Raw genomic sequence first — 25,989 nt, forward strand, 5'->3', positions numbered from 1 at the left:
TCGTGAATAAGGCCCAAGAAGTATTTTCATGGGATGCCTTAGGTTACTTTCAAAATAAACAAGGACCTTTAAAATTGCGTTATTAAACGCTGGGAAAAGAAATTTAATTTTTTCGCGGCCTTATCTCATTTTAGAAAGTGAAATAGGTCCGCAAGGCCCTTTTACGTTTTTAGGTATCTGCACCAATTTACTTTTCGTCATAATTTATAATATTTAATTTTTTGTTTCTTGCGGCTTTCGGTTTATAATAGTTAGATAAGTTTTCAATTGGGGATACTCAATTTTTGTGAAATCATTTTTATTTAATAGCATGACATACTTGGACTTGGCAGAAAAAACGTTATATCGGTGATTGTCATTAAACTGGCCCTGGCCCTAAACGCTACTGCTAAGTGGCCACCATTTCCATTTCCCTCGACGATTTCACTGTAAACGCAGTGTTTTATTCCCGTGCTTTGCGCTTCATATGCATATGGGTGAGATTTTCCGGCTAGATGTGGTGCGTGTGATAAGCGGCCTGATGTAATTGCTGGCAATTATCATTGCGCCGAGGTCCTTTGAGCGAATTGTGACGCTCATGTGGGATATGCTTTTCTTTTCATGTAAGCTGTACAGTAGTTACAGGTCCTGAAACTAACATTCGGGATTTATACAGGTAGTTACCACCTGGCGTGGGCAACATGCTTGCATTTTAATTGCCCGCGGCGTTAATCAATTATAATTTTATTCGTTACTTTATTAAGTTCAACTGCGGCTACTGCACCTGTTTCAGCCCCCTCCACTTATGAGTCCTTTGTTTGCTCTGCATTTAGTCCTTTTTAATTGCATTTAATTACTGCTTGTCAGCATTTTCTGCTCAATGTCTCCCGATTTTCTTATTAATCAAGTCATTAAGTAGCCTTGAACGGGCGATTAGTGGGGCAGATAAGCACTCATAATTGGCCCGACAAGTTGGGTTATTGATGGCTGTTGTCCCCTCGGGTTACCCCCTGATTGGCTCCCCTGCTAAATGAACCCCTTCCTGAAAATTAAAGACATTTTATATAAAAACGTGTTATATTTATTGTGCTATAAGGGTACGTGATAATAATTTTTGTATATCCTTTTTAAAAACAACGAAAAATGGGAGTAAATTAAATTAACATAAGCATTTTAATTAAGTAATCAAAAAATGTTTAATATGATAGCTAAGACCCCCCCCCCCAGAGAAATACCAATGCCTTGAGCTAAAGCTTGTCATATTTATTGTGTTATAAGGGTTATATTCCCCCAAGTGATAACAACTTTTTGTATATCCATTAAAATAAAACTCAAAAAGGGAGTTCATTAAAATCATATAAGCATTTTTATTTAATAATCAAACAATATAATAATGTAAGAACTAAGACCCCTTCCCAGAAAAACACCAACTTCTTGAGCTAAAACTTGTCATATTTATTTTGTGCTAATATGCATTAGGAATAGACTTCTTCATCAGCCGTTTTTCATTGAAGTAATTGAAATTTTACAAATACACTTTGCACATGTTAAGTTAACCATATAAGAAACTGCTTCCGAAATAAGTCCTTACAACACGAAATTCACTAAACTTAGAACACACCTAGAAGATGATATGGGGGGCATGGGAATGGGAGTGGGAATGGTAATGGTTTTTGATTGGAGCTGAAGTTAGTTAGGAACCGTCTGGGGCTAGACAATGGAGACCATGCCCTTGTTCAGATTGTCCAGGTGCTCCTTGGCCTTGATCCTTAGGGTGGCGATCGAGTTGCTCCGCATGTCTGCCGGCGGCGTGGCGGAGGAGCTTTTGCCCCCCGAAGTGGGCGGAGGTGGTGGGCTATCCCGACCCACGTCCAGCAGCTCGATATTGGCGCTGGCTGCGCATTTGTCCAGGCTGCTGCCCGGATTACTGCTGGTACTTCCGGCATCGAGGTCGCTGCTCAGGTCGCGTCCATCTCCATTGGAATCGGCATTCCCAATGCTTAGGTTCTGGGGCGACATGCAGACATCCGGACCGCTGCACTCCAGAGAGGCGGAGGAGGAGGACGACTGCGAGGATGACACCACAGCGGCGGCGGCCATGGTCGTCGATGTGGAACTGGGCGGCAGGCTGCTGTGCAGGGGCGTGCCAAGGGGGTTCACGCCGTGGTGCGGAGAGCCCAAGGACGTCGCATGCGGCGACATGCGTGACAGGTGCGGCGAGAGGTGAGAGAGGGGCACCACATGGTGGCTGGCGTGCGGGTGGGGCACTCCGTGCGGCGGCGGCGGTGGCGGTGGCTGCGGCTGACCATGTCCCCCGTGACCCACGTGCGGGGGCGGCGGCCCGTTGTGGGCGTGGTGGTGACCCATGGCCGCCAGGCTGCTCATGGTCAGGTTGCCGGGCGCCAGGCTCAGCGGGGGCGTCAGATAGCTGGGGTACACCGTCTGCGGATGCGACAGAAAGCCTAAGGGGTACACAGAATGGACGGGAGAAATAATTAAATATCTTGCTCCAAAATTGTATTTTTAATTTAAATTACTAGTTCAAGTACTTGATTACGAAAAAAACCATTTAACGGTGAAGAAGTAGCATTTTTGGTAATACCTTTAATACCTTCTTAACTATAAGAATAAATTATTGGAGATGTTATTAAAAATATTATAAATAATCTAAGTCTATACAAATATTACAACACGGATCTCTAAATAGAGCTAATTAAGCTCCCCTCTTTTAAGCGAAAACGTCTGGAAAACATTGTTCTAAAAAGTATGCTACAAATACAATACAGTAGCTCTAGTTGGAATGAGTTATGATTTTTTAAGATTAGGATAAAGAATTCAACCCTATTAAATTTGTAGGTATTCTATTGTCTATACAGCATTTCAGAAAAACTATTCTAGAACTGCTCAGTGGTGGGTGATACAGTAAAACTGCCATGACTCGAACTTTTAACATTTTGTGTATGTAAATGCTAAACCGTATTCATTGCCAATAAAAAAAGTTAAACAAGATCAAGTGGTTTTTTTCTAGAGTAGATCAGAGGGAATCTATTACCTGGCAGGGCACTCAGCAGTGGTGGCGACAGCCAGGGATCCACCGGCAGTCCGGAGGCACCGCATCCCAACCGGTGGGGCAACTGGGTGAAGTGGGTGAGGCCCAGGCGAAGACTCTCCGATTTCTCCTGGCGACGCCACTTGGCTCGACGATTCTGGAACCACACCTGGAAGAGAAGAAGAAAAGCAAGAAGATGGGTTAGCTAATTGGGTTGCTGGCTGGAGCAATTAAATTAATCACTTGGAAAGAAATGCGCTAATTTAATCGGGCATTAAACAACAATAACAAGACATTTTCATTTCGAAGAAGAGTATAAAGCGTAATTAGAAAACGGAAACGGAAAGCAGAAGCTGAGGGGGAAGGGGGTACGGCGAAAGAGCCCCACAAAGAGAGTCGAAGCTCCAAAAGAGAAAGAGAGAGAGTCACACAAGACAAAAAGCAAAATGGCGGCCAACGCAAAATTGTTAATGAAAACACACACACCTACAAAAAGAGATGCCAGCACAGATACCCACCCATACATACACACACAGGCGGGCAAACAAAATGGCTGAGCAGCCCCTCCACACCCACACACACACACATACACACGGGGAAAATCAAGCAAAGTAACGAAGGAAATAAAATAAAATTCAATTAGTTGCCTTGGCTCTAATTAGAATTATCGCAACAATGAGTGTGTATTAGTGTGGCTGTCTAATTAGTGGCAACGAGAGAAAGAGACAGCCAGAGAAGGAGTGAGAGAGAGAGGGAATGGGTATAAAAGCCACCTAGGGAAAGTTTTCATTGCCCCCCGCCTGGTTATTACCACCCCCTCGGGGGCTTTCTGGCCCCCACTTTCTGCTGCTGCCACGCTCAAAGTAATTAAATGCAATTTGCGCAAATTAATAAGAAATTATTTCTGATGGAAATTTCATTACCATGAAATAATGTTGTTTGTCGTTGTTGCCGTTTTTGGTTGCTGCTCCTGCCACAAGGACATAAACAACCATCTGTAAGTGTGTGCGTGCGAGTGCGCCCGTGTTCGTGTTTGTGTTTGTCTGCTCTGGTTTCAGCCGCTCTGCGGCTCTTTAATTAAAGATAATGGTGCGTAAAATTATTTTCGTTGCCCCGAAAGTGATTTGCAAAACAAATTTGCCACTCGGAAAATGCAATTTGAAATGCTTTAATTAAAAATACACTATGCAGCAAGAGGGAAAAGTTGAAAAATAAGTTATGAATTTAACGATAATGATGATTAACTTGAAAAGTGTCTGTAAAAGTGTTGTAATAACTTAGCTCCTAGAAAGTTTTGGCATAAATGGATAACAAATTTAAAAAAAAGAAATGTTAAAAAAAACTGTACAAAAAATTAATGTACGGCTATGGCTACTATTTATGTAGGCATATATGAATGAAAAAATGGTTCTTTTAACTTTCCAAAAATGATTTTGTGACTAATAGAAAAATAAATAATTACGATTATATCACAAAAACTAATAAAAAACAAAACTTTTAGTTGATGAAAATCAAGAAAATAAAAGGTCAATAAAAACTTAGTCATATAATTATTTATTAGCTCAATCCAAACTAATTCGTCAGAAATTCTGGAAAAAGGGGCCTTGAATATATTGCATATTTTTCGATTCGTCTATTTTATTTACAACTATCAAAAACTCATTTCATGCTAATCAAAAGCCAATCAAATCAGTTCCAATTAGAGCTGTTCCTTGATTATCTTTTAATATCTGTCGGATATCAATTAGCAGAGCAGACAGGCAACAATAACAAAATGGCTAATGCCGCTGGCTCCTCTTTCCCACTCCCCATCCTTCCCCCTGCCCTGCTCAACCAAATTGAAATCCCATTTAGAAAGTCTAATTTCCTGTCTCTCAAATCTGTACGAAGAAAATAAATTAAAGTTAGCAGCTTTAGGCCACATTCAGCCCCTCACACTCACACTCAAACACACTGAAACACACACATACTCATTCAAAGAGAGAGTGAGAAAGCAAGAGAGGGCCTTTGCTGGCTGTTATAATTTGAGTTTGTGCTTCTTCATTTTAATTAAATCATCAAAATCAATTTTGTAATTTCCATTCATGGCGCGCCATAATGAAAATCCCCCATATAAGCCCCAAAAGAGAGAAAGCGAGATGGGAGAAAGCTTTCTCTTGCTGGGTGGCACGCCCACAAACATCATAATGACCTTTAAGCAACACCACGCTCATCCACCCGAAAGTTGGGAAAATTGTCTGCTTTCATCTTTGGCTGTTGATGCTGCCACCCACCACCCAGCACTCCACCCACCCCCTACCCCTCCCCACCCCTCTTTTCACCATGACATGGACCAAACTCAATTTTCCACCCCATAGACACAAATACAAACAGGCGGGTACACACAACACACACACATACAGCCATGCATCCCCATTTTCAGCCATTTTCAATTTTGCTACATTTAGCCGGTTGTGTCCTCAAACAGCACCCAACCACCCCACCACCCACTGAACCACCCACCTATCGAGCAGGCCTGCAGCAATTTGGCATTCATGTGGAGCACGCGACTCACCACAAGAAACCCCCAACCACCCCCCAAACACACCCATCAGGCAACCACTTTTCAACTTTAATCTTTTTCATAAACTTCACATTGGCAGCAAACAATTTGTGACCCCCCCGAAAAACCCCCTTCTCCAAACCCCTACAACATCATCATCATTTTGCTCTTCCTCTGGCTGTGTCATTCTACCATTTTCCTTGTCGTCTTCTTTAATTTTGTTCGCAGCAAAGTTTTGCCGTTTTATTGGAAAACTTGTGCCGCAAAGTGTCGTTCCACCCAAAAAAAGGAAGAAGCAAAAAAACTGGGAATAACCCCACATAGATGTTGAAGTAACTCACCCAGCATACAAGGCGTATACGCAATGTGCGCTCGCTCTCTCTCTCTCGCTCTTAGCTAAATGTTTCCGTCTCTTTCCCGCGCTGTGTGGCAGAAATTGCTTTTCGAATGTTTCTGACAGTTTGCAAATTGGAAAATTGACTTTTAACACACAAGAGCTTCAGCAGCTTAATAAAACTGTTTGCAACTTGTAGAGGGAGAGGGGCAGAGGTGAAGGGAGGTGGGTTGGGGTGGCATAGCGGGGGGTGGTTGGTTAGGGGGGGGGGGGGAGGTTCAATTGTTGCAGTTCGACTTGATATTACACAGAAAGCGCTTGTTGTTGGATTATTCATACTTCCGTTTTTGGTAGGTTGTTCGGTCTTGTGGCAAGGGATCCTGGGACAATTAATTTCCCAAATCCGAAGCCTGGTTTTGATCAAGAGAACACAGAAGGAAGAAGGAAGGAAGTTGGATTGACCACATGCTAGGTTTATATGTAGCCTATTAGGGAAAGTTCCCGGCTAAGAAGCATAATAAATGTGAGTTTGTTATTGCAACTCACACTCGAAGTTATTTGAGTGTAAAAGATTTGACTTTGTTGATATTATTTTTTACGAGATTAAAGGTCCTTTTATACCCCTTACCCGTTTACATTTTAATGGAGAGTCTTAGAATTTTTAGGAGTTCTTTTAGAAATACATTTGTAAGAAAATAGTATTATAATATTTCCATTGACTGCTGATCTTAAACGAATATTTTAGTTATAGTTAATAATTTTGTTACTATCTAGACCTACTTTTTTGATTGACTCGATAAAGAAATAAACTGTATAAATAACAGATATGATTTTTTATAAAGCTACCCTAATAATCCATTTCAAATCAAAATATCTCTTGGCTTTGGTTCAAAAGGGGAAATGATTTTGTGATATAAAACCCAAATGTAATAAATAATATATTCCCCAGAAACAAGCTGTTTAGATGCTGATTATTTAATGGAAAGAGTAAAACCATTGGAAACTTTATATCACTCCCAGCGGGGTGCAAGTGGATCAGAATCAGCTCGTGCGATCTACTCTAAACTCACTGGCAGTCCATGGCATAATCATTATGCCGCGCAAACAGGACTATAATTATCCCAGTGCCGCCCGTTTGTCATGCAATTCAATCAAATTGATTGAAAACTCGATGCCATCGAATGCACTTTGTTTGAGCTTGTTTCTCGATTTGCGATAGGCGAACTAATTGCATGGAAGCGAAAATACATGGCCCAGCGTGTCCTGCAATTAGAGAGCCGACCCTAGGGGCAAATGGTTCGTAAGTCCGGGGCAGGACAACCCGTTGCGTTCAAGGATATTGATAGCGGCGCCTAAGGTAATAACCCGAATGCAAACTGCATGGGAACTCAGGCCGCTCCTCGCGCAAGCTTTAATTCAATTAAAAAATCCTCAAATCCTGACTGGGGGAGCCTAATTATAGGGCTGTCCCGGTTCCAGACAGAGACAGACAGACACGAAGCATTCAGCAGTCCGTTTCGATTCTTTTAGGGCCTGTCATAATTCCATCCCAAAAAAATTGGTGAAACAATGCCGCAGCGTGGAGTCTTTTGCCCTGCTAGTTTATGACATGTTTTTTATTCCATTGTTGGCTTTTAGTTCCGGCCCAAGGACCAAAAAAGCAGGACCCCTTCGAATCCCAAAAGCAGAAGCTCGGGCATCCTGTTTCGCTCGGGCTCTTTGTGCGATTCAGGACAAATTAGAGCAAAGACAAAAGCTTTGACGACGGCCACAATCCGCAAGATGTTTTAATTAGTTTAAGAGCCGACAAGCGTATTGATTTACACTCGATGCCGCCGTTTGGTTTTGGGTTTGGCGGTGAAATGTGAGGGTGGGGAGATTTTCGGAGATATTTTTCTACATATAAGAAATGTATCCTATTGAACCAGATATTTCAGATCTGTAATAAATGTAAAATTGGTATTTCTTATATAGTTTTAAGCAAAAAAGGCCACTATTACAGTAAAGATTTGCAGTTTTCTCGTTGTCATTTTCATGCTTATACTAGAAAATGGGTATATAAATGTCTCTTAATAACTGTTGCTATGTAGGTCAGTACAACTTTTTAAATGGGTACATTAACTCCAACAACTTAAGTAACAAAAATAAAACTTTTCGTTCTAATTTTGATAGATTTCCTCAATAAATCACAACTTCCCATGATGTAAGGAAATGTAACGCCCTTTCCCTCCCACACTTTTAGCTCCGCCCTTTGAGCTTTTCACACCACCCCTGACCCTGGCTAATTGTAGTTTTACTTTTCCACCGAGAGTCCTGTAATCGAAGGCCAGACACGCGACAAATCTTGATTCTCTGACAGCCACAGACTCGACCGGTGACTCCGCCTCAAATGTCGCCATGGGAAAAGTCGAGGGAAAGCAGGAAATCCCTTCAAGGAGAGCAAGCTGCCAATCCGACACCCACTCGATCAGGGCTCGGGTTTCCTTGGGATTTCAATTGTTCCATGTGCCATGAAACTGACTTTGGCCAGGAAAAGGAGCTGGCTCAGAAACACTATCAGGAGCAGGGGAGGTTTGTTTGCCGGGGCGTGTTTGCCAGCAGCCACGTGGCACCCTGTATTTAATTAGCTATTTATTTACTCGCTGACATGCCGGGCAGCATTCCGAGCGAAAGAAACGGGCGCACGCACAGTTAATAAGCAGTTAAATCGGCTACAAAGGACGACAAATACCGGGCTCCTTTCGGGGTTGCTTAGCTCGATTGTCACACCGCGTCCTGGGCCTCAGGTCCTTAGTCCCTGCCACTTTCCCGGCACATTCACATTCACATTCACGGGGACAAACTTCTGTTGACGCATTTTTAATTTGCAACAGTCGAGGGCCCTCAGGGATGGGCGGGGGATCCGATTCAGACCCGTTCTGAGCAGTTGCCACGCTCAATTTGAATAATTTCTGGGGACATACAAATAGATGGAAGTGCACTGCAAAATTTAAGCCTACCTAAACGGAATAATAGGTAGTCAAGTTCTTTATGATTCCAAATTAGGTAAGCTACTTGTGGGTTACGGAACTTTAATAAATTCAAATTTTTCAAAGAACTACGGACGAACTTTGGGTCATACCTCATTAGTGATGATAAATATTGGTATTTGATTAATGAGCATACATTTTTAAAGGGTAAAATATATATTTTTATTCTTGAGAACTCAACATTTAACTGTTTTAAATACCTTATAAAAATTCATTAAAAAATTATATAAAATGTATATTTTTGTTACTTAGAATTGAACATTTAGCTGTTTTAAATTCCTAATAAGCGTTCCTCGAATATTACGTACCCTGTCAAAAGTTAAAAAAATATGTTTCTCACTCCCAGATGGCAAATTACCTATAAAAATATATGCATTCTTTAATAATCCACTATATATTTATAAAATTTTGATATTCAAATTCTAACAGCATATTAAGGTACAAGTGTTTTTTCTACCGTGCATACCGACATATTTTTCGGGGCCTATTCGCATTCAAAGTTTGTCCCCTGATAACTTAATTATAATTTGCGTGCTCTCGAAAATAATAATATTGTTATTATAGTTATTCCACCTGCCAGCCGAAGCGAAATTTGTTTAGGTGATTAATTAGCACGTAATCAACGTGAACGAGCGTCCGAGGCCCGAGCTTGGAAAATTGTTTAAGTGTTTTGTGATTTATGCAGTCGGCGGGAGGAATTCGTTTGGGAAACGCATAAAACCAATTAGCAGGCAGCGGGAATTAATTAAAAGCGGAAAAGCGACCCGAGAACGGAATTCTCGGGGCGGAGGAGTTCCCTGTTCCCAGTTTTGTGAGCTCCATAAACATGATGTCTGAAATTATAATAAGCCGCTTGGGCCTGACATAATTAGCGTACATATGTGGGCATGCGGCTCCATCACCCCAATCGTTGTCAAAATAAGCATTTATATAAAGCTGATTAAGTCAATTTTAGGTATTGTTTGCATGCTCAAGTAACCAAGTCCCCCGATTTCTACCTGTTTGGCTTGGTAATTCCCTGGCCTGGGCATTCTTTTGATTGACTGTGGATCGAAATTGAAATTGTATTGTTGCCGCTAATTTGACAACTTAAGCCCAATGCCTATTTAAACTGACAGCAGAGAGGCAGCAGAGTATTTTTTGGGCTGGTAGATAGGGCACATGAAGTTCATCATTCTCTGGATACCCCGATTACACAATCCAAAATCAAAGTCATAATTGAATCACTCTGTAAACTTTAAACTGGATTGAGTGCATCCTTGACATCTGACACACACACAGGACAGGGCTGTAATGCAATAAAAGCATAATACTCGAAAGCACCCGCACTTTAGCCTTTATCCTGTTGCCTTTTGACTCCGAGCTACAGAAAAAAAATAAATAAACCGCCCGCTGAAGCGAACAGATGTGCAACTCATTACAAAGCATTTAGGCGTTCAAATTGAATAATATTCATAATGTTCCCATCAACGAGGGGTGTGATGGCCTCTCCAAATAAACCACCCACCTTCCCATCCAACCCACCCCCTTTTTCCACTTGACACTTGAGGAGTTCAGAAAAGTCCTGCCAAAACAGCTGCTCTTCTGAATGTTTTCTCAAAGATCCAAGGATATTTTGGCAAAAAGTAATTTACCATACAAAAAAAAACGCCCTGACAAAATGGGAAATAATTTCATTGTAATTGTAATTGTCTTCGCTTGATTACATTGGTTTATATTTTATTTCGCTCTAAGCCAAACAAATGGAGTGGGGAGTGGGATGTCAAGTGTGTTATGATGGTGTACAGGGGTTGCAACCGACCTCGATGGAGGGTGAACCCAGGGGTTATATGTTTGATTTATAATTTCATTCCGTTTGATTTATGCATTTATATTAAAATGTGTGTTGACAGGTTACGGTGAATTTGAGACAAACTAAAACAAATCCCCAGCACGTGGCCCGATTCTGATTGTATTAGCCACGTAAAAAGCGCAATCATGGCCGAGGTCCTGGCTGAGCAAATAGCGAGAGCACAAGGACACGTTTCGCAGCTTAAACTGTGGAAAGGATGCGCATGAAAGGCGGCCGCGTAGTAGGCTGCCTTTAAACTCTGCCCCGGGGCCCAGGAACTGGAGACAACAACACCCTTTGGCCGATCCAGGACATCAGACCCATACCAGACCAGGACCTAAAGGACATACAACGGCGGCGGCGGCGGCGGCGCAGAGCAAACTCAATAAGTCGCATAAAAGAATGAAATTGGATGCCATCGCAAACAAACACAAACGATGCCGACAATGTGGTCCTTGCCAGATCCTTCGGCATCTCCGGCCCCAGATACCCCCATCCCCCATCCCCTCTGCCTCTTGCAACTTTTGAAATTCCTTTGAGCCGCCTCGCAATTGCGTTGTCATCTTCTTCCCAATACCCCTACTCTTCGGATTCCGATTCAGCTTCTGCTATCTGCGCTTTGGCTTTCAAGTTTAATTAATTGCGACACGGATTCTGCGTGGGCGTGTCTCGATCGCAGAAGGCTTTCTTCTCCCGGCCCGAAAAGAGCTTTTAATGAGGGTTAATTGAAAGCGGCAAACTTCTGTGGAGAGCATGCCGTCCCGATTTTGGGTTTCTTAGTCAACTGTCTTCAATTAGAAATGAGTCGTAATTTAGCTTAATTTTATGGTACATAGGGGTGAAACCGTGAGTGAATTTTGTCGCTCGCTTCAGGATATACAAAATCATGGAAGTACATTAACTCAATACTCACAAGAAAAATTCAACGTATACTTTTTATCACTTAATAATGTAATATAGATATTGGAGAATCTAATTTTGTGACCACTCTAAAATCCGTAAAGGGGAAAAAATGCTAAATGGTAAATAAAAGAGGGAAAATAAAGTTCAAAATTATTTGACCTCTTCTTATTTCAAATATTCTCGAGATATAGTTTACACATTATTTGAATATATCAAAGGGAAATGATGATCATTTCACATTAGTTTTTTATCGTAGTCTTAGCCTTCAAACCTCTGCTTATTCAACTTACTGACATACGACAATCAGTATAGGAATCTCCGCATATAAGTTGTAATATATTTTCAGCAATTTTTAAACCCTCCTTCCCTACTTTTTATTAAACCCACCCGCGTCATCTAAATTAGCCGTCTCATTTCAAGTACTCGTAAGTTACGCTCAAGTTGTCCTTTGTTTCAGTTGACAGTTGATCAAAATACATTTTAATAAGTGGCAGATGTGTAAATCAAGCATACAAGCATAAGACCCAGACCCAGTCTAAATATATTATAAGCCCGGGTTCCGGATAGGGCAACTCCCTAACTACGTCTGCCCTTTGTGACCTGACATTTATTTACCCTTGCGGTGGTTTTGTTTTCCCCGGCTTTCGAACCCTACCCCTGTCCGCTTTTTTTTGTTGTTATGCAAAGGTGGCATAATGTGTTAATTGCTTTGCCCACACCCACCCTTTTACACCCACCCACCTCCGCCCACGAATAACGGCACTTGAAGGCAGCTGCCGCTTGAGCCTGATGCATATTTCATTGTCATTTAATTTCATCGACGGGAGTGCTCCACACAAAAGAGAAATGCAAATCTTCATTAACTGCTCTGGGCACACTGGCCAAACGGACACAAATCAGGACAAGTGCCTAATAAATGGCCTTAAAAAGGACCCGGCCACTCCCAAAAAGGACCAAAGAGACTACTCCGAGGTCCTGGTGGGACCACCGTTTGACAATAAGTTAAATAAGTTTGAAAGCTTTTTACCCCCCCAATTCCAACGCCCAGTGGGACCAGCCTACTTAAGCATTCAATGGCTTTATTCATTCGATTTGATGACCCGCACAGGACATTCAAGCTACCGAACGATGGCGATGAACGAGCTTGTTTGGCAGTCGGCGCCAGCGATCGTTTTCATTATTAGATTTGTATAGGATTTCATGGGGCTGGGGGCAAAAAGCGGGTCTAAACAAATGAACCTAATATGCATTATTATTATGGCATGTGAAAACGAAAGCGTTTACGTGAGGATTCGAGGATTCCAAGGAGGGCAGGGCGGGTAGTTGTCGATAAAACGGTCATGCAAGCAAACGAATGCCAAAGTTGAAGTAAATATTCAATAAAAAATAATCGAAGCAGAAACCAGAACGAAGCCCGCAACGAAATGAGCATAAAAATGTGGGTGGTGGTGGTAATGTCGAGTTTGGGGGTAAATCCGCATTCAAGCTCCGGCAAAAGACGCAGCCCGAGTGGAATGCAATAAAAATCTATTTTATTTGTTAGTGAAATGACATTTTTATTTGTTTGCTGTTTATGTACACATACACACTCGGATATAAAGAACGCTTCGGGCTGTCTGTGTCACGTCACACATGTCGTATGAGCAATATATGCAGATAAATAAACTATTACACAGGATTATTATTTGCATTGGCGCAGGATATTTTGACAGGTTTACGATATTTAATCATTTGACTATGCAAAATAATTGACACAAACTTTTGCCTCTTTGTTTATTTTTGCTGCTAATAAACCCAATAAAAAAGCTCGTTGCACATGGAAATAGTCATGTTTATTTGCCTAACTAAACCAAGACATGTCACTCACATATAACTCCTTGATATTGGTATTGAAAATAATGTTTCTATATATCCAACCCGAACTCAAATCGATTTTCTGCGCTTGGCCATGGCAAATTAAGTTTTAATTAAACTCTTTTTCGGCCCCCGGTTTAATGCGCCGTGTGATTGAGTCGACTGGCGGCTTTAACCCTTGACTGGGCGCCAGACAACCCTCCTGGAGATGGAAAAACCGCACTCAGCCCTGTCAGTCAGTAATCCAAACAAAAGTAATTGTCATCTCCCAGGACATATGTTGCGGCTCTCAGGGTCCCAGTGTTTTTATATCGGGGGAAGTGGCGATGTATATTACCAAGGCAAGTGTTAATGATCGTCTAGCTACGTTTTTTTTTTCTGGGCGTTAATCTGCCATTTAATTTGCTGGCTTAACGCGTTTTGTTTTGGTTACCATCAACGATAATCCCCCGAGCTCAGGACTTCCCTAACCCTAACCCTTGTTTAATGGTTGCCGCCCCTGTATAGCCTGTTTTAGTTTGTCTTTTGGGCCTGTGCTAAACCACAAAATGACACAATTTCAATTGAACTTGCATTGTTACATGGCCCTCGTCTGTCAACGTATATTGCCATTTAAACAACAATCAAACAAGCCACAGAGAAATTCATTCCATTGCCATACACAAAATGCAAAATCCAATCAAACTTTTTAAACAAACATTTAACAAATCTATTACAATGCAATGACAGCAACCAAAAAGAAACCGACGAAAAGTGGGCGACCAAAGTGAAACCCTGAAATGAACTCATCTAAACGAGAAATTCTATTTGGTGGATGGCTGACTGGGTTTTTGCAGAAAGAAACAACTCAGTCAACTTTGGTTTTGGTTACATTTCCTATTTTTTTTTTTTTGCCCAGCCTATAGTGTGTGTGCGAGCAAACTTAATCAAAACAAATTTCCACCTTCAACGAGTTGCACACCAAGCAATTTCCCAGGCCCAGTCAAAGGGTACAAAAAAAAGAGAAAAAAATCAGGAAGCAAAGGAGTAAAAACGATAACTAGAACTTCATGCAAACTAACCGCAAATACGATTACAAACACACAGGATCAGGATGGGGACCAGGACGAGGACGAGGACGGCGGTGAACCATGCACCCCACTAAATCGAAAAAACGAGTCAAAGGGTTGGAGATTGCAAGGGCTGGGAGGTACAGAGCTATAGAGCTATAGAGGCTATAGGGCTATAGCTCGTTTCGGTTCCTGCTGGCATAATTTGAATTCGTGTCAATTTGACAAAGTGACACATGAGGGCCAGAAGGCTCAGAAGGAGAAATTTTTATGCGATTTCGCTTCATTACTTTTGTATTCCTATAGCTATGGCTATACCTTTACCTATACCTATAAATACATACGGCATTTTCGGTATTTGTTTATTTATTTATGTCCTGTGTTGTGTTGGAGACGCCGACGACAGTGTCGCCAACTCTGGCTGTGGGCACGATAATGTTTAGTCAATAAAAATGATTTGTCGGCTGAGGAAACGAAACGAAATCGTGAAATTTGATATGTCCTTTGCATTTACCGGAGAGGGGGGCTTATTTCCCCTACCCGGAATTCGCCTCACTCCTGTGTTTGCGGTCGGAAAACTATGCCAATTGCCTGGTCCACTCTAGAACTTACAGCAGCCTCAAGTTAGAGCTAGAGTCCCTGTTTTCCCACTGCCATGGACTACACAGAAAAAATAGTATGCTTCTAAAACAATATAATGAAAATCATATTTCTTATGAAACGTTTATTCGTAAAAAGTAAAATAAAATGTATTTCGTGACGGATCAATCAATTATTTTTAAATGTTTTAATTCATAATGTATCATTTATGGTAACAAAATAAAAATCTTTTTATTATGTCGACTGTTTATAAGGACATAGAAAAGAAATACATTAGAGGGCGATTAGAAGGGATTCAAATACGATATATTTATAAATTTCTTTAAGTTCAGACAGACTTAATATTTGTGCTGAATGATCTAGGATTCAGATGAAATGAATGTGTATTATTTGAAAGTCAAATTTTTAAAGACGTATTCATTACTCTAAGCTTAAACATCATGTCAAAATTAATCCCTTGACATATACAATCCAAATTATTTTCCCCTTATGACATGTATTTATATGATATAATATATTTTTCACTGTGTAACACCCACTTTGGCCCATCGATAGTCGCTGCTGCTTAAGCGTATTTTATGCTACACCGCTGTGAATGGAATTTACGAGGCGCCCCGCCCGTTCACGTCACAATTTGCCACCCGAAACGAATGGCTGCCAGACATGGCATCCCGCCATATCGGCACATCGCCACATTGCTACATTGCCACTGCCTCAGTGTCTCTGTTTCCGAGCATAAAAGCGCATAGTCGCATAAAATGCATAATTCTCTCCGATGAAGAAAAGGAAACTCATTCAATGGGCCACAGACCAACTTGAGAACTCTTTCGGCGTTGTCATTTTGCTATTGAGACATAAATTGTTCCATGCACTCGGAGGCAATTTATGCGCAAAGTTTGACAATTCTTATGACTCCTAAGGGGTTAAGGCATGGTAAGGGGTTAAAAAACCATAAATGAATAACGAAAAGAGTTATGCCCAAATAAATGTATTTAATTCGCTTCTGGCTTATTTGTTAATTTAAGTTATAAACGCAAAAACAGGCATTTACATGCAAAGTAGAAAACGCACTATTATGCTGAAATACTTCCAATCCTTGTCTTAGTCAATCAAATAATGCAAATATCTAGTTCTGCTTTCATTAAGGATCCTCCGGCCATAAATCCCTGCCAAGTATTCCAAATATACATATAGGTACGTATAGAACCTGGCTTTTACAGGAGCTTCAGATGCCAGGGGATGATAAGCAGCGGGTACAACTTAATTTCGTTAAAATAAATAGCAAACGGAAATTATTTAATTTCCGGAGCCTGGCTGGCGGTTACTCCGCTCTGCAGACACGTTGATTGCACAATTAGCAGAGGTACGGGTGTAAATCACTCTCAGACACAAGAGATACTGGATACATGTATCTATATAGGGGGGACTGAACTGGACTGGAGATGACTCACCTGGACGCGGACCTCCGGCAGGTTCACCTTCATGGCCAGCTCCTCGCGGGAATAGACATCGGGGTAGTGCGACTTCTCGAAGGCCCTCTCCAGTTCGTGGAGCTGGTAGGTGGTGAAGGTGGTGCGGTTGCGCCTGTGTTTCTTCTTGGCGCAGTTGTCGTCTTGGCCTGCCGATTGCAATACAGGGAGTAGAATTCGACAGATGGTCAATGAAATGCGATTGGTATCATAACGATTTTCGTAAATTGTTAAACTCCATGTAGTATAAGTTTTATTTTAAAAGTATTTCGTTTTATTCGGTTTATTGACCTTGATGCATTAGTGGTAAGTTAAATGATCTCTCTAAAAACAGTGCTAATAAACTTAATGTTACTGCAAATAAATAAAAGAAACCACTGTACTAAAAAGTAAAACTATAATATAATGGGCTTCCTTCCCATAAAAATTGTAATAGTATGGGTTTCCTTCCTGTCAATGTATTGACAACTCTTACTATCTCAATTCCATTTTTAAAAATTCTTTAAGCAGACAATGCATCTTTTGGTAAATTATCCGACTTTGAATAAGTATCGGAATACAGTAGTTTTAATTTATGTGTTATGATACGATGTTTAACTTAAATAAGTGAAATAATAAACCTTATCTAAATTCAGATCCATAAGTCAAACATCCCTAACTCCAAATCACTATAGGTCAGTGTATTCTACAACTCGATGTTTCCATTAGCATTTAACTTTCTTTGATCTTTTGTTTTTTTTTTGAGTTTGGTTCCCGGTTTATAACATATTAAAGATCTCTGATAGACCAGGACCTCCACTTACCCTCATCGTCGCTGCCGGAAGTGATCTTCTCGCCCTGCTCGCTGCTGTTGGTCTGGTTGAGATCCTCGCTGGAGGCGCAGCTGCCGTTGACCAAGCTGTCGCTGTCCGCGTTCAAACGCTCTCCATGATCGCCGGAGTTGCTGTTGCCGCTGGGATTGTTGCCATTGCTGTTGTTGCGAAAGTCGTGCTGAAAGCCCTGTTGCTGCTGCTGCTGTAGTTGCTGTTGCTGCTGGTGATGCGACTGTTGCTGCTGCTGTTGATGATGCACCTCCTCCAGGCTGCGTGCCCGAATGCCGTAATTGCCCCCCATCTGACCGTTGGCTAATTTCGGCTCATTATCATCACAGAAGACGCCGGCGGACTTGCGCTTGGCGGCCAGCGGACCACGTGGCGCCGGAGTGGGCGGCGAGGTCACGTCCAGTTGCATCTTTGCCGCGTCATCGTCGTCCTCATCCAGATCGCTGGTGGAGGACATTGAACGCTCGTCGTAGCCAATCTGTGATGGGGCAACAGGCGCCGTCTGGGATTCCATGAAGTAGGCACCCGATGACTGAGGAGGAGGATGGGGAGGACCCGCTCCAGTGGGCGATGACTTGGCGTATTTGCCATGCTGATTCTGCTGACTCTGCTGCTCCTGCGCCTGGGCAGCCAAGGCGGCCAAATGCTGCTGATGACTGCCAAAGGAACTGGGCGGCAGTGGGCCGCTTGGAGGAGCGGCACCCGAAGCTCCAGGCTGCAATTGATTGGCCTCGACCATTTGGTGCATCGAGTTGAGGTAATTACCCGCCGCCTCCTCCTGGTGACCATACCCATGGCCCTGGCCAAATCCGAAGGCATTGTGATAGCCGAAGGGCGCATGTCCATGGTGCGGCGGGTGGCTTGGATGCGTCGGATGTCCTGGCTGACCTCCACCACCACCACCACCACCACCCATCTGCTGGCCATGGTGCAGGGGCGTCGCATTCGGCACTGGGGGCTGCTGACCCCCCGGCGGGGTGGGGGGTCCGTAGGGCAGGCCACCGCCGTTCTTGGCGTGCTGCTGCAGCATGCTGGCCATGTGATTGTCCATACTGCGCAGTTGCGTCAGGGTCATGCCGCAGCGCAGATCCGTGGCATCCTCGTCGCCCAGGGAGGGGTCAATGACTCCTGAAAAGGCAGCGAGGTTTCAAAAAAAAAGGTGATTGGTAAGTAAGGTATGAGTGTGGTAAGTAAGTGGAGTAAGTATTTAAACTATAGATCTAAATAACTTTGTTTTATTTTAAGATTAAAAGGTCGAACACGACACTAACTTAGAAAAAATCTGACATATTGCATTAACCGGGCGATATATACAGAGAATAAGAGAAAGACTAAACCCAACATGTAATTTTAAGCAACGTAATAAACATACATTTCTGTTTTCAATTTAAAAGCACTATAAAGCATATCGCTGTAAAGGTCCTTTTTAACACTAAATCTGAAAATTTTACCAAAAATAAATCCCTATTTTATTAAAACATCCTAATAAACCCTATTCAAGTAGCCAATTCTACAAGGGGGATTGACCTGTAAATAAAAAAAAGTTTTACCATATTGTAGTACTCCTAGCAAGGGACTTTAAAATAAAATTCGAAATATAAACAAGTCTAATTTAAACTAAATTTAATAAATCTCAAAAACATTTTCTGATACAAAATAAATTGATTTACACTTGCTTATCGAACACCCAACCTACATCTCAAACCTACTAAAACTTAGTTGATCATATTTCTTTAAGTATTTTCTAGCAGAAGTTGATTTGAGAAGCATACAGTACATACTACACTTGCTTCTTAAAAACCCAACCTCAAGCATTTGTTACACCTTTCAAATGGCATTTTACGACATAAATCTTTGAAGAATACTTGAAATAAATGTTAATAAACCCCTAAAAGATCTACATATACTAACCCAGCCCAAATATAGAAAACAAAAACCAATATTAAGTGTATAATTAATTGAGAATGATCAATGGCTAGTACGACGTAATGAGTTGCTGAGGTACCCTTTGCCATACGCCCTCACCTTTAGTCACCTGATTAGATTTTAATTAGTATGCCCAATGAGGCGGGAAGCGAAGTCATAAAGCTGTTTGCCAACTTGCTGGCCTGTCCTGGCTAAAAGCCTTGAACAGCGCGGCTAATAGCAACGTGTTATTTAATTTGGTGGTTGGCGGCGGAGAATGGCAGCCTTCGACCTGTTGACCTCCCACCCACTAATAAACGGCTTTCAATTAGACGCCTGGTATTTACAATGTGAGGCAATAAAAATTCTCGGAAAACAGAGGAGGAGTTCCAGATGAGGCGGTTGGTATACCAATGGGTCCCAAGTCCCTAATGGGCGTTCTCCAACTAGCGCTTGTGCATATCACGTGACATGCAAGGAAGTCATTAGTTGGCCTGGCTCTATATATATGTTTCAGGCTTAGATATATCAGGTCCTGGTGGGTTTTGGGCTGGATTTTGTGTAACCGAATTCAATTTCTATGTTAAATTGGCTTTCGGGGCGGGCCAATTCGTTGAATGGAAAACAAAACCAATTATCCAGTCAGACTGGTAAGTTGCTACTCGAGAATATCTGTAATTATTTGATAGTCTTTTGGATAATTGCTTTTCGATGTAAGCGCGTTTCGCTTAGTCGATTGTCTAATGTAATTATATTCCGATTCGGCTCAGTTCGATTAATTGGGTCAGCATTTTGGCTAATTAACTTTAAACAGCAGCCGAACGAAGATTGTAAATGCCCCGAATTAACCTCTCCAAGCGTTTTCACCAATCAATCGAAATTTACACGCCCAGCATGCGTTTTATTTTGAGCCACTGTGGTGCTAATGAAATTAACAACGAAATTCGTTTTGAAAGCCTCTGCAAATGAAGTAGCACAAAAGACGCCGGAATAGGTTTATTTGAATGTGAGCCACATGAGGCGAGAGACAGTAGCCACCAAATCCCCCCTGAGAAACCACTCAGCTCACCTTAACCCACTAAAAACCCACCGCTGAGTTGCCCACACGGAGTGCGTGAGTTAATTGCGTGAGCAGCGAAAAATAAAAGGTAAAAACAAAAGTTTTTCTGCCTATCGACTGGGAGGCGGAGGCTCTATCCTAAGCAATTGGCCAAAGTGTGAATGATGTGATGGATATATATCGCTGGGAACTTGTTATAACGCGACATAAATCAGAAACTTGTATGACAGAAATCAGTTCTGAGAAAGGAACATAATTTATGACTAGAAAGAAAAATGGAAGATACAAATATTAAAGAAAAAAGAAAGTAAAATTAAGTTCCCATTAAATTATTAAAATTTTGAAGATCATATTTGTTATAAACTTGATATTCTTATAGGTAAATCTCAACATAAAGATATCGAATTTGTACATTTTTAAACGGGTTATGTAATATTCTTATCCACACCTTCCTATCGTTCCTTAGGTAAAAGTGTTTTTATGGTATGATTGACACATTTAAAAAAGATATGTAAGAAATAATATATTCTAAGCCATCTCAGCACCCATATGTTCCGAAAATAAACCCAAATCCATTTGATAACCAAGTTTCCTAATGTTGAATGAACCGCTTTAAGAGCCACTTCCCATTCACTCAGGTTCGATGGCTTGAGCCACCAAGTTGGGTATTCATTCAGTGCTAGGCCCGTAAAATATGATCGACAGATCAATTAAGAAATGATTTCCGTGCGCTCTCCATTAGCCTGGCAATTCAAGTTGTCTGCTCAAAATTTGTCGGTTGTTAACGCAACTAAAGTTGATTATGAACTCCAAGCTGGGATAATGAATGCTCAGTTTGGTAATGCTAAAAGGTACAAACAGCTAACAAGAAACTTTCTTTTAAAGAGATGCTAGACCATGATTAGAATGCCTGCTCAATTTGCTCTAATTTGACTGGTGTTTCGAAGAATCCAGACCAATGTGAGGGACAAATTGACGTTAATCGCGTCACTTCTTCACTTCTTTGCCCCTCCGAAGGTCTAATCCTAATGATGATTTGACAGATTCCCATTGTTGGCCCAATACTTGGCCATTAGGCGGCCTAATTGATATGTTATTAGCCGCAGCGGGTTTTCTAAAAGTCATGGCCCGAACAGGTAGGGGCCGAAAGGAAATGCACATTTCGGCTGGTTTCTTGTTCGCCGGAAGATCTTTGCAGCCAGATGAGATGCGATATCGGATTCATATCAAAAAGCGAAACAAGCCATAAACAAAACTGTCAATCACAAGTGCTTGTTTGGGGTAGAAGGGGGGGTTTCTGAGAGGGTTGGGGGTATAGTTATGAAAAGTGGTAGAAGCCACAAAAAAAGCGGCTAATAAGACGACGCCGACGCACGGCCACGAAGACGCATTAAAATCATTAAGACGCCTTAATGCTCAATTTAATGCCGCGTCAACTGCTTAACAGATCTCGTGTAGATGGATCGTGAAGGGGATCGCATCATATGGGATCACTTCGCTTGCCGTCTCTTTCCATCGGCATAACCCCCTCTCTTTCGCTCTTTCTTTTAGCTTATCTCGATCTTAACGATGCCAGAGCAAGTGGTTTTTTTTTTGCCGCTTCTTGGCCAAATGCACTTGTGCCTCCTCCGCTTTTAATGATTGTTTACATCTTACATCGATATCTTCCCTCTCTCTCTGCTGCACTCTACCCGTCTCTTTCTTTTCTGCCCGTGGGACGCCACTGTTGCCGCCAGCTGTCAGTTTAAATGCTTTTTGACGGCTTGTGTCTGGTCGCCAGTTTAATTATGGCTTAAATGCGAAACGCTGTGAGCTTGCCTTGTAGGTTAGCCCCCCTCCCCTTGATTTAACCACCACACCCCCCCCCCACCACTAATTAGCCTGCTTCTAATTAATTTGCGGCCATTTAACCTGTGCTCTTGTTGTAGTTGTTGTTGTGGCTCAGCGCCATTTTGATTTGGGCTTAATGTTGTTGTCAATTTGTTTATCACGTTGTTGTTATTGCTTGTCGGAGGTCTTTGGTAGGCTCCTTACCATTATCATGGTTGAGTTGGAGGTGTCTGTTGTGAGCGTTTACGAAACCACTTAATTGAATTAATTGTAAGTCTACTTGCTGCTAATTGTTTTGGCTTTCTGCATGTGGGTTGAAACCTGCTGAATTGGCAATTTAAACAATTTATTATCTATTTTGTTTATGCAAATACAAATATTGGATAATTTTAGAGATGATTGTTATTAATATTATATCTTTTAACAGCTACGTTAAATTTATTGTCGTTGTGTTAAGGGTATTTCGCCACATTTAGTGCCACAGAAAAAAAAATAGTAAGGATTGATTGAAGGATAAGACAGGTAGAACATATTTTACATTTATATTTGGATTGAATGCTACGTTTTAGTGGATTAAGATGACAGAAAAATTATCGTTATTTTGCTTATAAAGCATTTCAATTCTTTAAAATCATAATAAATATTTACATTTTGAATAATACGTTTAGTTGCTTTAGATGCCTTAAAGAAATATCGTTATTTTGTTTATAAAAAATTTCAATCCTTTTGATCATAATAAAATTCGAAGTTTTTTTTAAAGATGTTTCCTTGTCATTTTCCTTAAACTCAAATAGAATACTTTCCAATAAAATAAATAAAAGTCCGAAATCGATGGAATGATTAAAATCCATTTTATGGGTTAGGGAACTATAATATAATGATGGGTTAAGATTTGATAAATGGTTATTTTTTGTGTGTAAAAACAGGTACTATTCACACCTATCCATAATATAGAAGGACCAAAAACCCTTTTCCACACCCGAAATGGCAAAAGCAACTCCTTGATTTCTCACCTCGCCACCTGGATGATCCAAGGACTCAAGGCTATGGCGTTATGGCCATAACCATAATCGTGGCAATATCAATGCCCACCCATTTTTCGCAAGTCGCTGCGAATTTTGTGGCATGGTGGGCGGTGGGCGGAGGGCGTGTTCGAGACGCGAGAGCGACAATCGCTTGCCGGCAATCAAAACAGAAGCGAAATGAATTATAAATGACGTGCAGAAGACTATTTTTGGCACCCACCGGATGGGGAGGAGCCGTCGCCAGCTGGCACCACAAATCCCCACTATAATCCAGTTAAAAAGCCTTCAAAAGTATTCATTCCCATACCTCCCCCTGGCGAAACTAATAGAACTTTAAATTGGCCCCACCGGGAAAACGGAGGAGGGTTTCTAATCCCATCTCTATAATGTGACTTCCTTTTCGGTGCTCGTTTCGTTTTCTTGGCGAGCGATTACCGCTGACTGATTGCTTATCAGCTGTCGTGGATCTCGAGGCGTTGCCAAAGTGCAAGTCCCGACGCCACCACCCACCTAAGCCACCCAGAGCCACCCGCACCACCCAAAAACACAACCACCACCACCCCCTGTCAAGGCTAATACAATTTTGCGATTGTGTTTGTTGATTCCAGGGCCTGCTAGCTGCTAGTGGGTAATTGAAATCGATTTGCCTTTTTTATGACAGCCAACCAACGATCACCGGCTAATGGGCAAATAATACTAGAGGTTCTATATGGAGTTATAGCCCCTATTTGGTATGACTTACCATCGCTGACCGCCTCTGCATTTCGGCCATTCCCAGTGCCATTGCGATTCTTCAGGCCCAGAATGGCATCGATTGTGTGGCGCGGCGTTAGGGTCTGTCCGCCCGATCCGAACTTCCTGGCATTATCCTTTAGCAAGTCGTTGCTATCTGCGGGGTAAAAACAAAAAAAAAATGAAAACAGGACCTGAATTAAAAGCCTGTTTGCCAACAGTTTGCCAAAGTCAATTAGGCGCACGACAGACCCCGGCGACTCTATGCAAATTTGTCAGCAATTTCGAAAGTATTAAAATTTGGTCCAGTCCACATACACACAACTTTATTTGCGATTTTAACGAGCTAAAAGCTGTAATTGCAACCTGGTCGCCCCTCGCCGCTCTCCGCCCCTGAATAAAATGGCCAGTTGTCACGACGGCATGCTGGAAAGTAGGCAACATGTTGCCTGATGGCTTTATGCATTTTTAACGAAATTAAAACAAACTGTGCCAAGTGGCGAGTGGTGGAAAGTGGTGAGTGGAAAAGTGCAGCTGGTAAATCCCTTTAATTGCCTCGTCTTGCAATTAGCTTATAATTTTTCTCGCAAATTTTCCGCTGTGCATGTTAATGCACTAAAAAACATTGCTGTGAACACGCACACTCTCAGGCATTCATGGGGCAAAATCGGGATGGAGGGATCACTCCGGAATGTCCGTGTCCGGCAGCAATTTGTGTTAATTAAATCTATAATCAAACAATTGCAAGCCTTTTCCGGCAATGGCCACACGTGGAAAAATAGACACTACAGTTTTTAATATTAAATGGCTGAACAAAATATGAATGGTAAGTGTGTGTTCTTTATACTACAGAAAGCAACTTTTGTAGAAACATCATTTTATTACATTTATTCATTTATCTGTTGATATTGATCCTTAAAAACGTGTACAATTTATTAATTTAAATACACAAAAAAAATGATTTAACAATTTTGTATCACGTTAAATTGACTAAACAGTTCTTAACAATGTTATTCTGCCTATAAATCCCAAGTTATGATTCTCAGTGCCCTATATATTTCATTTTCGGAATTTACCTAAATTTATTTATTCTATATAATCTAAAATGCTATACTTTTTCACGATGTACCTACTTGATATTTTGTTCACTATGATACTGCTTTTTTTTTTAATTGATACAACTAAAGTTTATTATAATAATAATTATGGTTTATCTTCTTCAATACATCCTTATTTAGGTAAAGAAATATTTTCGAAAACAATTGGAAAACGTTCTAGCTCAGATTAAAATCGAAAAATGAAAATCCCAATAAATTCCATCAATTGACCGTAAATCAAATTGAAATTTGCCGTCGGAAGGGCAGCTCACCTTCCGAGATCACAGTGTTGTTGTTGGCCAGGTGGGCGGCGTAGTGCTCGTGGAACTGCTCCAGGTTCTTGAACTTCTCCACGATCATCTGCAGGTTCTTGGCATCTCTCACATTGCCCAGCAGGTGGCGCAGGTGCTCCAGTTGCTTGGGCGGCAGCTTGTGGTTGCCGCCGCCCTGCTGGACGAGCTGCTCGAAGATGTGCTGGAATGTGGCGGCGGTATTATTGGTGGCCACGGCGGAGTTGGTCACTCCACCACCTGGACCACTAGTTCCACCTGAGATAGCTCCTGGCTTCCCCGCTGGCGATCCTGGCTGGCCAGGAGCCACTTCAAGGGCGGGCGGCGTCGAGGCTTTGATATCCATGGGGTTCGGCAAAAGTACTTTAATCGGCAATGATATGATTGATCACAGTTTGGACACCACACACACAGAAATTGTATTTAATTCGATCTTTAACTCTCTTGTACTTTTCTTCACTTTTCCTAAATGTCAAGCATTTTTCTTTTCAGTCACAAGCGGGAAAACTTTAGCTGCGAAAGTACCAAGTAGCAACTACCAACTACCGAAACCGTTGCGCACCGGGCCAAGGCAGAGTTGGCAATAAACT

At 41.7% G+C, this 25,989-nt stretch overlaps 1 protein-coding gene across 1 annotated transcript; it reads right to left on the bottom strand.

Moving 5' to 3' along the window:
* Positions 1-1,403: 1,403 nt before the first annotated feature.
* On the bottom strand, positions 1,404-25,758 carry Rx (Retinal Homeobox). The gene is made up of 6 exons (XM_036813703.3): positions 25,382-25,758; positions 24,023-24,169; positions 17,443-18,588; positions 16,622-16,788; positions 3,032-3,197; positions 1,404-2,441 (listed from the first exon to the last, which is right to left on the bottom strand). The coding sequence occupies exons 1-6, from the start codon at positions 25,743-25,745 to the stop codon at positions 1,690-1,692; spliced, it is 2,742 nt and encodes a 913-aa protein (XP_036669598.3). The 5' UTR covers positions 25,746-25,758; the 3' UTR covers positions 1,404-1,689.
* Between the last annotated feature and the right edge of the window lie 231 nt (positions 25,759-25,989).

This window comes from Drosophila suzukii, chromosome 2R, assembly GCF_043229965.1.
Source record: "Drosophila suzukii chromosome 2R, CBGP_Dsuzu_IsoJpt1.0, whole genome shotgun sequence".
NCBI classification, from domain to species: Eukaryota; Metazoa; Arthropoda; class Insecta; order Diptera; family Drosophilidae; genus Drosophila; species Drosophila suzukii.

Bases quoted from the DNA above. Each gene is read 5' to 3' on its own strand.
- Rx (XM_036813703.3), bottom strand. From the start codon at position 25,745: ATGGATATCAAAGCCTCGACGCCGCCCGCCCTTGAAGTGGCTCCTGGC. The intron at 24,170-25,381 runs GTGAGCTGCCCT...TTTACCCCGCAG, and splicing joins CAACACTGTGATCTCGGAAG to ATAGCAACGACTTGCTAAAG. The intron at 16,789-17,442 runs GTAAGTGGAGGT...TGCAATCGGCAG, and splicing joins TTCCGGCAGCGACGATGAGG to GCCAAGACGACAACTGCGCC.